At 35.7% G+C, this 17,906-nt stretch overlaps 1 protein-coding gene and 1 long non-coding RNA gene across 3 annotated transcripts in view; one reads left to right on the top strand and one right to left on the bottom strand.

The window, feature by feature from the left end:
* The window catches only part of Smg6 (Smg6 nonsense mediated mRNA decay factor), a 96,274-nt gene that overhangs the window by 26,612 nt on the left and 51,756 nt on the right, over positions 1-17,906 (bottom strand). For both annotated transcript variants that reach the window (XM_088183697.1, XM_088183698.1), the window contains 2 exons: positions 10,804-11,090; positions 10,088-10,276 (listed from right to left, as the gene is read on the bottom strand). In XM_088183697.1, the coding sequence (XP_088039823.1) occupies positions 10,088-10,276; positions 10,804-11,090 (476 nt within the window). The remainder of the gene's footprint in view (positions 1-10,087; positions 10,277-10,803; positions 11,091-17,906) is intronic.
* Positions 1,563-7,949, top strand: LOC148236637 (uncharacterized). Its single transcript, XR_015809217.1, has 3 exons — positions 1,563-6,862; positions 6,898-7,413; positions 7,474-7,949. It is a non-coding gene; the product is annotated as an uncharacterized LOC148236637 (long non-coding RNA).

The raw sequence follows: 17,906 nt of genomic DNA, 5'->3' as shown, positions 1-17,906 counted from the left end.
GGCTGATTTATCACTCGATCAGCAGGGGAAGAGACCAGTACCGAGGTCATTTCGGAAAACGCACAACGTCCTTATCGCGAATCTGCCGCGTGTTGCGGACGTGCGCTCGGGGTGAAATATGAATGTGCAGAATGGACAGAGTAGGTGCATTGTCTGAGACTGCACACAATATCATCGCGGCGAAGGGAATAACGGTACAGCTGCGGTTACAGCCCAAACTAGGAGACTGCCGCGGCACAGTTTTGAACACGGTCAATGTGCTAATGCCGCCCAAGGGTCACACAACACACACACACCATCTCTAGTACTCTAGGTCTGGTCTAGCGCGCGCAACAATGAGGAGCGTTTATCTCCAATCGCAGGATTTACATCTGCGCACATATTTATTGCGCGGCCGAGGATATAAATCCTTTATAACGAACTGCGGCCGACGGGGAGAGAGAGAGAGATATCCGCAGCGATGACCCAACTGTTTTATATGACGCTAAATCATGACCCGGCGCGTTCGTGCCCCGCGCAAAAACTAATTCCCAACAATCCGCCGTTAAATTGTGATTTACGTCGAAACCAGTGATCGACATATGAGATTGATACGAAGGCTACCTATGTATATCTGATTTTAGTGGATGCTACAATTACTTACGACAGCTTATCGCCATATGAATATTTATGTTGAACTATAAAATAGGATCATATGAGAGGTCTGGATACATTAAATTTGTTACTTATGCATCACGCAGGTACGAGTGTCAAGAGTTCGATCCCGAGTATTATTCGTCAGAAGAATAAAAAATACTCGAATGAGAAAACGATTATACAAGTATTATTATTTTATTAAAAGTTTTGTTGCAGCATCTAGTACTTTTTAAAGCTAGTAGTTTTTGTACGTCATATAAATATAATGCAACCCAACTGAGAGCCTTAATTAATCCCTTATTTAGTTTCACCCTGGAAAGGGCTGTAAGCTGTATTCGCTGTGTAACGAAAAATGGCTGCTTTAATGACTTTGTGCAGCTTTTATAACGATTATTTATGAGCGAGTTATAAAAGTTCGCCCCGTATTAATAAATCGTCCATATACTAATGTTCATAATACTCGCCGTTGCTTATTTACTCGAAATACATACCTTTTATAAACATGTTTTAACTATTACAAATAAATTATAATGTGTTTCATTACATACCACCATAATAAACCTCCATATAAACCTCTCAAATATAGTAATGTTGAAAGACGGTTAACAATTTGAACCCACGTATGCGACGCGTTTTAATTAAAATATACTATTTTATTACTCGTGCTAAATAAGTTTTTAATAAGGGTATGTTTAATTTAAATACTTAAGTACATAAAACCTTCCATTAATAATTATTGGTAGTAAATTCGTGGAGTATAATACGTATAGATTATATAATATCATTAGAAGTCAAATAATAATATAAATCAGATTAGCAATTACCTAATTGTATTTACCTTTAAAATTAAGTATACAGGCGGCCCTCGACTTTCGAACGTTCGACTTTCGCACAATTCGCTATTTCGCACATTTAAAAAAAAAGCATTTTTTTTTATTTTTTTTTTTTTTTTTAATTATAAACATGACTGAGAAACGGAAAAACTTCGGTGTTGATACAAACAAATAGATTCAAAGACTCATAAGCTTCACACGATTCGAGACAAAGATGGAAATTATTAGACGTTTTGACCAACATCAAAAAGATGTCCCTCTGAGTATTTCAATTATTCAAGCAAAAACTCTTAGTTTGCACAAAGATTTGAAGGATAGATTTAAAAAAAGATTTTATCACGGTTGGTTTTACAATTTTAAAATGAGGTATTCTTTTCATAATATTAAATTTACTGGAGAATCGGCTGATGCGGATAAAGATGCTGCAAAAGAATTTATTTCCTAATTATCCAAAATTATTAAAGATGTAGAATATTCCTCTAGCCAAATATTTAATGTAGATGAGACAGGTTTATTTTGGAAAACTCTTTAACAATAAAAAATATGAATGAAGCCTTCACGCACCTTGACAAATTTTTAAATATTATGGAAGATTGTGATCCCAATGGAGAACGCATATCTCAAGTGCGTAGGGCGATCAATAAAAACATAGCATGTTATAAAATACTACATGAAGAAAGAAAAAGTATAGTGGAAAACAGTTAACTCTTGATAACTTTTTAAAGGAAACACCCGCAACCCCCACTTAAACACGTATCTTAAGCGCCTCTTAAACATTTTATATTTATTTGATAAATAAATATTATAAAATACACAAAATTTCAAATTTTTTTTACTTCCCTCTACTTTCGTACATTCAACATTCGCACACATTTTCAGGAACCAATTATGTGCGAAAGTAGAGGGCCGCCTGTATATGTTAATATATTTAATCTTATTTACATATATAAATGTATAGCATACATCTAGTTTTCAATGTCAGTTAATGGAACATTAATAATAATAAAAGCAAGTTAAAGAATCTTCTGATTTTTCAATTATATCCCCATTTACATATCGGTTTTATGGTTCCAATTAACCACAAAAGCCGAGGTACGCTCGCCGTACATACACATAATCCATAAAAATGGAAACGTTCTTGTGGTGGACGTTATCTGAATACGGCAGGCGGGCAGATTGCAAGGACCCGACGAAGGCAATCTTCCGTACGTAGCGCTATCTGCTAGGCACGATTTGTATGTTAAGCCCAATTAAGTTATGCCATACATTGTTATTTCCGCGTGATGTGGACCTTATGGCGGAGATCGTTAACAATTATCCCACGGCCGATTCCACCACCATAAAAGCCGCCCGATAGCTTCGCATCCGCGGCATCAAGAGCACCACCACCTTCCCCATGAATCGAGATGCATCTTGAGCAAGAAGCGATTCTCTACGATGTTTGTGAAAAAATGCTTATAACATACTTCAATGCCCTTGGTGAGTCGGCTTCAGATAGTCGAAAGAAAAAAAACGTATTTGATAAAACCGTTTAAAGTGGGGTTGTTAATATAATTCAAATCACAATGTTTGCGAGCTACTTACAAATGCATAATATAGATATTTTAACAACTGTATTTAATTTGTTCTAGGCACATACTTTTTATGTGAAACAACTTTACGGTATACGTCTATACCATTTCAAATACATTGGGTAATAAATATTTTACAATAGTAAAATAAGCGTCTACATATTTAAACGAATTAAAATGAAGTAGTTTTTGATTTCCCGTTGATTTTGAGTTTCCGTTTAGAGTAATTATATAGGAATGTAGGAAATACATTATTTGATTTTATGTTTACGTTTATTAGCGGAGATTAAAATTAATATATTAATAATTAATCGAAATAGTTATTATATTCGTCGTTCAATGCACATTTACCAATTATAATATTCATGGTTTTAATTATTTTACAAAGAAGCTTTTATTATTTTACAAATATCTTCATAATTTATAGAAATATTAAATTGTGTGTTTGGATGCGTATTTGTGTTAATTGTAACAACTTACTATAAAGATTGGTTAATTAAGTGCGTTCTGACTTAAGTTGCAAAAATCGCATGCTCTTGAGATGTACACTCAGTTCACATGTAAAAATGTATTTAATTGTCATTTAAAATTATAAAAACGCGAATATTATTACGAAATAATCTTAATGCTTGAACTACACTCTCTGAAAGTTGTCCGAACCGAAGTGCAACTGAAGTCGGCCGAGGTCGCCGAGTAGGGGCCACACTGCCACAAATGTCATATGCCGTCCGGATGGCGGCCGTGAATGACGTCTGCACGGCGGCTGCTGTCACATATAGCTGGCATATTTGCGCGCTATCGAAAAATGTGCCAAATAATCGCAATTTTTAAATTGTTATATTATTAAAATTACGCTACTGATAATTATAAAAGTTTGTGTGGGCACTCACCAATACAATATCAGTGAAAACTTTTCGGTCATAAACATTCAATTTACGCAAAATCTTTGTCGGTTTTTGTAAAATGCCATAAGGCATAAAAATGATACTTCACAATACCAACACCACATCTGTAACTATCCTAGAATTTGTCGCCATCGATTCTAAATAAGAATTCGTTATGGTGTAACATTTATATAAACCGATCTAGGAAAATACATAAGGATATTCGAAACGATTTTTTTTAACAAAATCAAGTATGTACTAATAATTATTTTTTAATTATTTAATTTTATATGAAAAAAAATATCTGTTAGAAGAATATACTATGAAAAATAGAATTAATCCCTTTTGGTGCCCTAAAATATTCAAAGATGTCAGTAAGACCATAGGGCGCCTACGCGCATACTGAAATTGAACCAAGTTACTCGTTCTATCTCAGTTTGCGAAAAACCATATCATTATCTCTCTCACTCTCGTCACTTAACACGCGAGAGAGCGAAAGGGGAAGTATCTCAACAGAAAGAGCAGCTCTGACTTCGGTCCTTTTGCCGACAATGTTCGCTCAATGTAGCGCTCGAAGCTGGCCATGTCGACCTAAATTACCCCCTCTTTACCTCCCGGTTCTCGGTAATCTCGGACAACTTCCGAGAGATTTTAGAGCGGGCAAAACCGAACTCGACCGAAGCAACCCACTATATTCTCCGTCCTTGGCCAACATTGGCCAACTTCCAGAGAGTGTAGTGCAGGCATTACAATAAAATTCAAATTCAAAAACGTAACAATTATTTCAATATAAGTACTGAAAACGAGTAAATACATTAGACGCTGCTGATGTACAAATGCAGAAATTTAACGTATTTAAAAAGCTATGTACGCGAATATCATTATTATATTGTATCCCGTTTTTACGTAATATACGATTTTGGTGACAAAATATTTATTTTTGTCATTTTTATATTGTAGTCATCTAATTTAATATATATAAGGTATCGCGGAGGTATACCTGAAATACTAATATTTTTATAAAGATATTCACATAATAAGTTTACATGTACATTTGTGTATAATGCAAAAATCAAGCTAGCCTTAACGTTTTATATACCACCACGATAGACAAGTGGTGTAAGTCAATTACTAATACCTGAAAGACCTGAGTTCGATATACACATAAACCCAGCGGTTTTTTTTATATATAAATCATCTTCGATCGATCCATCAGAGATTAGGGTTTCCTAGATTTTCTTAATTGTTATTAATGATTAAATTTACATTGAGCTAGGTCGTGCATACTGACATATATTGTAAGCTATAATATTAATTTATAATTAATAAAATAGATGTCACTAATTATCAGACTATGATAACAGTTTATTGTTTCACTACTTATTTAGTAATTGTTGATCGTGTTTACCTTATTTAAACGTATTTAACTAACGTTGCAAAAGTAAATAGCGTTTCATAAGTATTTTAATGGTGCGACCAGAAAAATAAATAAATAAAAAAGTGAAAATAATAATAAAGTTAAAGCAAATACATGCCTGCTATTGTCGTAGTCTTAACTGTTAAATGTATTCAATAATGTGTTTATGAATTAAAAAGTGAAATACCCGGATCTTCCGATTATCGGGGTAAAAACTTCCAGAGATATCGTCAGAAACCCTAATCTCAAAAAATAAAACTCTATGTGACCCACAGAAATGGCAATTTCTTATACAAGTAAACGGTTTTTATTATAAATTTTAATTAGTCAGTGCTAATAATTATTACCTGACTGAAAACCACACGCATATAATTTATCAATGGCATAAAATCGCACCATCTGTCACGATGAATATTTCAAATCGTCAAATGATCCGATTGTCACAAATTGATACTAATGACTGTTTTTTAATCATCGTTATTTTTTCCAAATTGATATAAATTTTCGCTTTGAACCCGACAGAGAAAGCGAACGCAAATTAAAACGAATGGGAGGGGGCACGACAAAAAAAAACAAACACATACGAGCGATTAAAGGCATTTTCGCAGAATTCCCCTTTGACGACTCTGCAATAAAATCTTTTCGGCCGAACGAGGCTGAAATATTTAAAACGCCCAGACCAGACCGGACCGGACGAAATGCGCCGTCATGAATAAATGAAACGCTCCAAAAATAAGCTGAATTCGATCAATACACATCCGCGCGCGTTCGAGGGGAGTTCAAATATTAACCGGACGAATCGGCACAAGTGTGTATAAACACACATACATACATAGGCAGACGGTGAATCGAACCGAACAGAACGGTTTTTAGATTAAACAAATTCGTTTTGTTTGCCTTTGCGCAATCCCGAGACGAATAGTGGACGTAAGCGCGATAGTGAAAGTCGAGAGAATTACAAGGTCTGACGGGCAGATCGTACCAAATCGATTTAGGAAGGGTGTTCGATGAAATGGCTGTTTTTTAAGACAATAAATAAATGCTATGTTTTAAGATCATATATTGATATAAATACATTCTGAACTAAAACTCAAAAATAGATATAAAAGCTCCTTACAAATTTGTTTCAAACATATCTTGTTTAGTGGTACTTTCGGTCCCGGCATCTCTCTGCATTGAAGGCATAGTGAACAGCAAAAAATATAGCTATTTTTTAGGCGAAACTGATTCCGTTACAATTCAAAGATCACTAAGAGGTGTATTGGAATGACCATAAAATTAACCAGAATTACCATGAAATAAGAGATATGTAAAAACTGATGGCATCAGTGCTTAATAAGATTTGTACAAGCTTATTTTACGAAAAAAAATTTTACGCATATCCTCTCATTTTTTTCGTTTTATATTAAAACACTCGCAAATAAAGTTTCTACGTTAACCCATGCCGAATCGCATGGAAACATGTCAAGACAAGCTGTGCATGTTGGTTCTTGATTGTTTGAGGACGCATTTTTTCCAGTCGTATTGTGGCGTTTGTTCGTTCAGTATTGTAGTAGTTCGTAACAAGCATCATGCCCGTGGAATTACGAAGTTCAAGGAAATATATATTTTTAGTAGGAGACTTATGTCATCAAATATCGGAATACAAACTTTCGTCAAATCGCAAAGTGGCATTCTTTAATATTCGTGGTCAGTGAAAGCCCAAATCTCAGCATTCGTGAATGTACTGTATGTTGTGAAAAGGCAAGAATGCCCACAAAATTTTTATCTAATTGCGTAAAAAAAAATTAACTTTGGAGGCCCTGCAAAAATATTCCTAAAAAATCCAAGATGTCTACGAGCGCCGTAGAAGTTTTTAGAGAACCTATTTGATATTGCACGCGCATATGCACTTCAGCTGATAAAATTAGAAGAAGATAAGACATTTTTGCAGCGACAGAGAGACAGCTGAAGTTTATTGAAAACTTGCTGAAAAACAGGAGCGGATGAGACAATGGGCGTTAAAAGAGTAAATTCGAAGAATAAAACATTTTTCTACTGCATCAACTTCATCGGCAGCATATGATTTTACAGTTCCCATTAACAAGACGATTTTACATCTAGAACATATGAGGATACTGCAAATCCACAAGATATCTACTACGACAGAGAACGAGATAGGAAAGATTTTATTACTCTAAAATTAGCATCAGATTTAGATAGTGTAAGTTGAGTATAAGAAACGCAATTTTCATTCTGCAGGCAACAATCGATTGGATATAATATAGACGATTTTCTAATAAGTAAATCATCTATCCAACGAATCCGTACAAAAAACGAAAGGAACGATGTTTAGAATCCACGGCAAAAGCAATAAAATCGTGCCGTAGCCGTCGCAGTGGTAACGCTCGGTAATCTACTGTTCATATTAAAAATATTTTGTAACAATATTACGACTCACAATAAGTGAGAAACGAATATAGGAAGCATATCTAAACTGAATTTTGACCAATAGGAGAGCAAAAAAAACAATTATCACTTCTCAGAAGTCAAAAATCCACGTCAAAAGCAATAAAATCGTGTTGCAGTGAGTACGCTCGTTACCGAGCGTTCCCATTGCACCAGCGCCGACACGATTTTATTGCTTTTGACGGAAATTTTTGACTTCTGAGAAGTGATAATTGTTTTTGCGCCCTCCTATTGACCAAAATTCGGTTTGAATACACTTTGACCAATACTCCCATATCAGAAATAATATTTTTAAAACAGAAAACTATGGAGCAATATGCGAAATTTGACGTGTCTATACTTTTTCTTCTGCTTATTTTCCCCTGACAGTTGAGTTCGCTTAGCTAATGGAATAAGTTTTAGAACTATCAATAGGTTAGGTTTGGGTTTGAACAGCAAATGGGCGTTTTGCAACTGTCAAATTGAGTTTCAGACATCTAAGTGCAGCATATAATTTCACTGGCGCCTATCCGTTAAATAATATTTTCTCTAGAAGTGATATATATCTATTGGGGAAAATATTTTTGGACTTCACTGGGGAAAATATAACTTCACGAAAAATACACATTCACTGTAACATATACACATCGCATGTAAATAAATAATGATAAATATGTAACTGTATATATTATTACGATCATAACACTTGCCAGATAGATTATATTTTCACTAGTAAAAATATATATATACCGGTAAAAATGTATTCTAATATGACTTTACTAAAATTACATATTTTCAAAATATTTTTTTTTTAACATATTTAGGGACATTCTATTTTCAAGGGAGGACAGTCAGTGCTCGTTTTTTTCTAAATTCGATGAAGCCATATGAAAATATTCATCTTAAAAACAGTATTAAAGAAATTTAATCAAATTTAACTGACTAAATAGCTGTCTTGTCACTATTTGACGAGGAGGTTGATCAAGAAAGAAAAGCAAAAACAGCTGCATCGATACATACCGGCAAATAAATAACTTAGAGGCCCCTTGTACGATGAGTTTATTATTATTAATAAATTTGAAGTTGTAAATATTTACTCATCCTTATTATTTACCAAATTTCTATTGATTTTAAAAAAAATATATTAAGACGATGATTTAATATTCATCAAGAGTAAGTATTTATAAATATATTATTTCCATCTTCATGGGAAACCAACGCTACGTTTTTGGAAGCCAAAAATCCTTGATTAAAGCAGTGAGCGATACGGCTGAAAGAGCTATAAATTTGATGCAAGACTTTCATGCTCTGATTACAGTAGAAGAGGAACAAAAACAATATTTGCTTTATTGTGTACGAGAACACAAATAGAGAAATTTGAAATTTTACCTTATCAACTCAGTACTAATTTTAATTTTTTGAAACATGGTACATACTTTTGTTTTCACCTACCACATTAGAAACGACACGAAAATCCGCCAGGAAAAAGCGACACTAAAAAACATATGGAATAAGTATCTGATTTATTACAAACACGTGATTTATCAATCGGAAATTTGTAAAAGCTTGTTTTATGTTCCTCAGTTTCATACGTCACTAAGTAAATGAATGTCACCCAGAAGTCCAAGAAGGCGGAGGTTCACAGAGAAGTGTGAAGCGCCAATTTTTTTTCTTTGTCGTCAATTTGGCACGGGTTAACGTTATCCTAGGGAGCTAATATTTAACTAATGAGTGTGTAGTGTCAAATATAATAAATTTAAATCGTATGCGTATCGAATTAAGTAAAAAAAATATTTTTGGCCTTTATTTATTTTTAAGGGACACCCTAATGTATATGTATTTATTTAAATCTACTATAAACGCTGTAATGACCGCAATAATAATATACTTAGTTTTATGATAGCATAACCAATTAATATGTTTTTGACAAGTGCGTATATTTTCATACATTGCACAACTGATTGAACCGTCAACAATTAAACCGCCCGACAACAACTTTGACCCACTATCCTAACACACGGTGCGGCATTGTTAATTGCGACTCGTTTCCACAATTCGTGCAGTCACAATACTCAATCATGACTCGAGTTCCGCGTAAGGAATTTGATTTACAAAGTGATTATCGTAACTGTAAAGGCGACGTTCGAATTATTAGTAAGGCTCCCGACAGACAGTCGCACCACTGACCGCCCACGCCCAAAAATCGTAGCTTTCGACCATGTCCGATCGGCGGAACTGAGCGAAACGCATCGATTCATACCAAACGAATTCGATCATTCAAACGGTTAACGCTATTTTTTGTACGACAAAATTATTCACCTGCATTCTGAGCCTGCGCTTCTCCAAGTCTCTCCTCCTGTGCTCCAGTTGGTCTCTGCGGCGCAGCAGCTTCTTGGTGGCCTCATCTCCGCTGTCCTCCGACGCCCAGTTCACTTTGGTCTCTTGAGCTTTCGGCGCGTTATCTTCGTCCTCGCTCATACTCGCCTCCATTATGTCCGAGTCGCTCGACTGCAAAAAACCGTATATTTAAAAAGTAATCTTTAGATGGAGAAGCGAGATACGATAAAAGAGCGGACGTCGATAAGGAAAAGCGGTACACTGTGTAATCTCAATGCATCCAGCGCGACATAAAAGGCGCAAATTCATTTCGCGAAAATGCGACACGCTCGTTCGTTGCCCTCTTGGGTGAGAAAGACTACAGTTATTCATGTTGAAAATCGAATTAATAGTGTATATAAAATTGAGGAGATTGTTAAGCACAGAATGACGTGCAATAAGGTCTGTGATGTAGTGCTCCCAATGGTTATAAACTTCAAAGACCCTTGAACTTGAGTTTTGTTATTATAATGAGCCATAAAAATATGTTTAACCATATTTCACATTCACGCAACGAAAACATTTTTTTTAATATTTATTTATGAACCATTAAATAGAGGCAATGAATCAACCTGTAAGGCAAAGACGATATTGAAGGCGTATTAATCGTTGAAGTAAAATGTTGTTTAAGAGGAATTCACAATAGAATAAACACTTACATCACGTCGATCTCTGCGTATGCCTCGTTCGTAATCTGGTTGACGTCTCCCAACAACCGAAACGTATTCCGCAACGTCTGGAGCAGCCAAACGACGCTCTAAAGCAGGAGGATCCAAGCCGCACAAGTACTCCGTGCCGAAGAAGAGCAAACGTCTCGTGCGAACGGCCAGCTTAGCGGATTCGGGGTCCATCGTCCTAGGAGCGTAGACGGTCTCAGGGGCGCACAGCATCAGCGGAGTAAATCCGGCAAACTGCGATTCTTCAGGTAGTCTGACGACGTCATCGTCTAAAAAATTTAAAAAATACTTTGTGAATATAATTTTTTTATAAATATGAGTGCCATAAATAAATTGAAATACTATAAATAGTATCCAATTTGCTTCAGCGAATATCGAATAAAGAAATGCGAGAGACGTCAACGGGTGAGCGCACAGCAAACCCAAATAATAAAATGTAAGTGTTCATTTAATGTTACATTTAAGCTTTTTAAAATAGTATTTTAAATTATAATGGGACACATTTTAAATTTTATCCAATCATAATATTTTTATCACTCACTAATTTGTCCTTTTAATTTATTTATTAACTAAAAAGAATAACATATTCTTTACTTAAAATAAAACGATGGTTCTGTTTGCTCAATTGATCGGCATTTGCCATTAATAGATATATTTTTTTTTTACTTACTTATAAAAATGCAAAGATTAAAAAGCAGCATCATTAAGAAAAATAGCAAGACGCGTATTGATATTTTTCTTTTTAAAACTGCTATAAAACATTATTAAACTCAATTAGGCAGATTTCAAAATAAACATACATATTTCAGAGAAAATCGTAAATCCGTAAAAAAATCTTAAATAGGTAAAAAAACGTTAAAAAATAGAAATTAAATTATTTTTTTGTCATTTTTGAGAACACGATAAATGCCGTAGTTTTAATCATAAAAATAGATCTCGTAAATATACTGTTTATAAATTGCTGATATAAAAATAACTGCCGTGCTTTAAATCCTCTATTATATATTTTTTAAATCCTCCGTTGTAAACTGATAGGTCCAATTAAATCTGTACCAACTGGGTAAGTCTCGATCAAACCTAATGACTGTTATAAATTATTAGGTGTAATATAATTTATAATCAATAGATGTCACTGCAGATGGGGCCGATTTTTAATAATAGCGAATTTTTTATTTATAAATAAAAATTCGAGTGCTACTGCCGGGGCTTGAACCCGCAATCTTAAAGTTACTAATCTGAGACGTTACGGAATGTGTTATTCCGTCCTCAATCATATCGACAAGAAACTTGTTCTATGGGTTATCATGTAAATATTTTGACTAAGATTCGTCATCGTGGTTAAAAAGTGTGGCTAATAAGAAAATTTTAGCTCTGTTAAAAAAATGAAAAAGTAAAAAGGTGTAAAACGTTTATCAATAAAAATTTAAATATAATAAAAATAAAAAAATGTGTTTTTATTTAACATAGCCTTATAAAAACTTCAAACATCGTAACCTAATTCTCGTTTTTATTCTAGAAATGATTTGTACAGGGTTACGATCCTTTATTTTTTTAATAGCCGCCATTTTGAAACAAAATGGCGAATCAGGTTATCCGAGAAATCCACGAGGGCAATTTTTGAAAAGAGATGAAATTTTAATTAAAACAACGGTATGGAGTTGGTAGTTTTGAAGTCTTCAATGTCTCCAAGTGATAGTCAAAGAAACTGCATTGAATTGTTACGACATGGGACGCTCTGCAATATGTATAGTAGTTATATCGAAATATAATACAAGTCCGTAACTTATAGGACTATAGGTCGGCGAATCGAGACTGGACACTTGAACATTGTGCGAGTCAAATTATTTGTGAATCACAACTAAAGTTTACGCAATAATGCATATAAGCACGTTTGTCTGTTATCGTCGTAGTACTACGTCACGTAAACTCCGAGTCGTATCGTGTCCTATTCGAAGAGTCGAAGTGGGAAGCGGCTGCTTTCTCGTGCTTTTAATATCCATATTGATCGATTCGATTCCAACGTGCCTCTCAATCCTCAGTTCTCTGACCAATAGATTCGAGATCGAAAAAAATATCAACGTCGCCAGTTTATAGAATGATGCTTATTCAGCGAAGATATTCACAGCATTTATTTGTATTTGCCACCAATAGTGTCTTTATTCAAGTAAGGTCCTGATTTTCATGGGGTCGTATGACAGCAGGAGTAGGAATCATGTCTGTGTGCGAAGGTCGCATGAATAGCTCTAATCGGAATCCATTCTAAAGAATTGCCACAAATCAAAGGTTGCGATTTTGATTTGACCTGCAGTAATCAGACTCAAATTGAGCTCTGGAAAACATATGGTATACTAAAAATAGCTGCAGTTGTAATTAGAGCTTACTTTAAATACAGCGTTTAAAAACATGAGCGTTTGTCGAAATGTTTCTCAAATTATTAATACTACTGATTTTATAGCGCATTTTAAAGCTCCATTTTGATTTATGTTGTTATCCCCGATCAGTGATTGCTGTGTGACTGGCCATTATTTTCACATAGTGCTATTGTATACCCAGTGACCCTTGGCCGACACTGTGAGGTGAGCAGCATCACGCGTCCACCTAGACTAGACGTCCGATAACCAGCACCTCTCACGAATAACCTATGATAAATTTTCTAAGTATAGCAAGCACACAGCTCGTCGTTCAGTTGTTACGTGGCATTGTGTCTGTTAGATTGTTAGCGCGTGTCAACGATGTCAAACAATATATTCATAGAAACAGAGTGTACATAATAATAAGCTCTCGTCGTATATTATTGTAAGCACTCTCATACTCGATACATAAATATGCTATATATTTTTTTCAATTCGAAGGATGCGGTGAGTATCGTCCTTAATGTGTTTTCTCATGGCGGTCTTATGGATATGCACACGCATCTTCTTTATGTGTGCATACACACCAATACAGAAAGCATCATGGATGCGGTTGAATCGTAAGGATGAGCATTTTGCGCCGTTTGCTGTTTTTGTCTCATAATACGCCGCTGGCAATAAATATTTTCAATATCGTTGTTCACTGCTATGCTGCATTGGAACGCGACTCAGGTGTTGAGATGGTTACCGATATTGTTTGTTATAATATTGAAAAATCAGTTGAAGAGACTAGGACGAATACTTGTATAAAAGTCCGGGCAACTAGGTCAATTTTTATAAAACTTGTACTGAACTTTCCATCTGCCCTGCATAGCGAATACACAATGGATGCGGGCAAACGTTCGCCTTCTATTTTTACCCTCATTTGAAACCATCTACCGAGATAATAGCGTCCAGGTTCAAACGTCGCTCTCTAATAACGCCGAAGAGACTCACCGCGCACTTGACCGCATGCTTTTACGATCATGCCCCAGATGATTTGAAAATTCGAACGGCAACAGCTTCGCAGAATCCGCGAAACGCCTCCCTGCAATATCCACTACGTACATGCAACAATGGGGCAGGAAAAAATGAAAACTGAAGCCCGCGCATGGCATTTTCGCCATATAACGGTGAACGGAGAACAACAGCGGGCAGCAACAACACATCATAGGTACAATTGACGCCATTGATCATCCTCTGGCCGAGAGCCAGGTCAGGGATTGCTTCACCCACTTCCCAGGAGACTGGACCGAGAGTTCAACGGTTAATCAGCGCCACTCTCTCTATGTCTAACCGATGCGAATGCCTCAAAACGTGTGTATGTACGTATGTATTATGTATGTCCGTACATAAACCCAAGTCACGGTTAATCACAGCACAGAAGATTAAACTACCGGCAGCTTAGGCTATTTAACTACACGTTTATCTCATAGAGACGATTAGGGTAATATCGGAAAACGCTCCGAATATATCTAGTAATTATCTATATTCGTGCAGGGGTTATTAAATTTCAATAAAAATATTGAAATAATATGAATTAAAAAAATAATAGCTAATAATAGTCTATCATTTTATATCACCATATACTTCGATTTTTACAAAGGACCCTAAACATTAATATATACTTAAATGTTTAAAAAATTATGAGAACATTGATAAACGTTTGATTTTGGAATATAAATGTTATACTGATAGAGTTGTCCGATACGCCCAAGAAACTCGTGAGCTTATACACGTTGTACCTAAAGCACTTACTTACATGTAATGGCAAATTATTATATCCCACTAAACGTCATTGTCATGTTTTTACATTGTTGAATTTTTAAATTAAATTATGATTAGGTATTTTGTGAACATACATATGTTATAGCAGCACATTTCCCCTGTGAATTTTCTCGCAACAAAGAGACCTAACGTAGACTTCGATATTTAAATTCTCTACAATGGCCCGCAGTGTTACAGGGTGCGTTTCGTAGACGGCCTGGCTGCTAGCGGTAGTTGACACTTTCGCAGTAGCTAGTTCGTAGTTGGCTGGCTTTCCGATCACGGGCGCGCGCAATCAATGGATCCGTCACGTGAGAAAGCATTATTCGAGATAAGAATGCAATATGGTACACGAGCCGCGTGCTCTACAAGCAGGATAGTGGCGACGTCTAGGATCAACAGGTGTTACCAATTTGCGACTAGAGGGAAATCGAACCATCGGACACGTACGGGCGCGAGCGAGCGTCTATTAGCGTTAGGATAGCATGTGTGGTGAAAAAAGGATTGGCAATTTCCTACAACTACCGATTTTTTGGTTGCTTTGCCAAACGTAATCCTACACTTTACTAAACCAATAAGCTACATATGCCATGAATAGGATTCTGGAAAGGATGTTTAAAACCAAAACGACGAAAGTAACACTAATCAAGTCGTTCAAAAATGTGGTCATCTGCCAACTTTAGCAAAATTGAGTTAAGTGTGTAAATGTAATTTTAAAAAAACTTCAAAACAATATTTATTTTAACATTTTATGTAATTCGTGTAAAGTATATGACAACTTTTGTTTTTGATTGTCTAACAAATCATAAATACAAGGCAGAAAACACTAAATAAAAGCACAGAAATCGCATTTAGAATTACTAGATAATAAAACTAAAGTATGGATAAATATCGTAACTCTCTAGAAGAAGTCCAGATAAAATATAAAAATATTTATGGGACATAAAAACATCACAGACAGTTAAACCCTCGTAATATCTAGAGAAAAAACATAATAGAATGCATAGACAATGTGTCAATGCACGCTTATTTATCGCGTCATTATTCCTCGTAATGACCAAAAAATCCATACCCTTCTGTGCAAACAATACACCATTGATATTACCCCTTTGCATTATTTAACCTTCGGAATGAGTTCATAATGCTAATTTCACTCTGTCATTGTTGTGATTCGCGGAGACGTACAAAAGGTTTGTCTCCATAAGAGACAGCCTAGACGGCAAGACAGACGAATTAGTGAAACGACACTCCCACGAAGAGATGCTCCATAGACAGCACTGCGGGTTAAGACGAGCAACAATATACCTCAGAGCATCATCCCGAGGACATCATTTCTCCGCCAGCTTCTCCACCAGCGCTCGAAACAAGAATATACAAATTTCGCTGCGGTATATGTACCATAACTAAATAAATTGTAACAAGCTTTTGGGCGTCTATTTCTGGCTGCAATGTAACACCCATTGGGCCTCAAAACCCGAAATATTAATTAAGACTAGTGTTTCTTCTCGAGAAAAATACAAAATAATTTATACTAATATTTTTATATGGTTTACAACTGCTGCAATTAAAAAACAGCTGTTTTAATCCGTTAAATTAACAGCTGCATTCAAATCATGTAGTAAATATAAGGACAGGGATTTCCGAATAACACTCCGAAAGCATCGTTTGACAATATAAATTTGATGACCCACTCCTGGAATTACGATTAACAAGCATTTCGTCTCGACTTTGACATATTAAAAATGCATAAATGAATGGTTCGTATTCTTAAATCTCACGCAGTGAGAATATTATTATTATTAGACAATAGAATGTAAAGGATAGAGCCACACAAAAGCCCTCGTTACAGCTAGAAAAAAATTGTTTCACATAAATAACACGCAATTATTCTCCGATGTATTGAAAGGATATTACTTTGTTGCGAAACGGTCACGGGAAACAATATATCATCGGAAGACAAAAAGCACCGTAAGACAACAATATTCCCGTTGCACAATTCGACCTCGGGAAGATGTCCATCAAGCTAATGTCACTTTTTAGAGGCGTATACATATTTCTTTGTTCGAAGAAACGAGTACAACAATTGACTGGATGGTCGCTGCATGGTTGTGGTTCATCAATTAGCTTTGCAACCCTTAATACTTAATGCTGGTCTCCAATAAGGAGAAGGCAGAGACACGACCCGAGATTAGATACGCTCAGACGCACTCAGACATGATTTCACCAGACTATAACTGCAGCAGAGGAACTAACCTCCACTACACTGTCGCTGCCACAACTACAAGACCTCTGAGGGTCTTCCACTGACATCAACCCTCCACCAGCTTCTCTACCGCCACTCGGAAAAAAAACGATCTCGCCCATCATAGTAACTCGCAATATATGTAATTTTAACTAATAAATTATTATCAGCTTACAACGACGTCTTTTATGGCTAAGAAGTCACACCCCTTATGGTTAGAAAACCTGAAAGACCTGAGAATGAGCTTTAAATATTTGACAAGGATTCGTTCGCCGGCTAAATTAAGCAAGAGTTAATGGTTTAATGTAAAGCATAAATATTTAGAAAACGGTAGTTTGATTCTGCGTGGGCATTAAAAGTTTAATTTTTTTTCTTAGTTCTTGTGTGTTCCTAAAATTACAATTTCACTCATGTTTTTGTTTGGCTTAAGATCGAAATTTCACTTTTTACATACAAACTTCAAAACATTTATAGAATGCACATAACACGCCTTCCTTAACCCTAGGCCAGAAGAGCAAACAGGCAAACACCCAACGTGGTAGGAGCGGCCCACGTGCTGCCATAGGAACAAACAAGCAACGGATATGGCGAGAGATGAAAGACCACCGGGAGAATGGCCGCCTTCGCGATTCGACGACCGACAGGACAAGAACAAACCTAGGGAGATGCTCACACAAACGCATGCG

Source organism: Plectrocnemia conspersa, unplaced genomic scaffold, assembly GCF_051122295.1.
Source record: "Plectrocnemia conspersa isolate PC_06_02 unplaced genomic scaffold, ASM5112229v1 ptg000003l, whole genome shotgun sequence".
Lineage (NCBI taxonomy): Eukaryota > Metazoa > Arthropoda > Insecta > Trichoptera > Polycentropodidae > Plectrocnemia > Plectrocnemia conspersa.
Note: the sequence above shows the minus strand (reverse complement) of the source record. Positions and strands in the feature narration are given on the sequence as shown.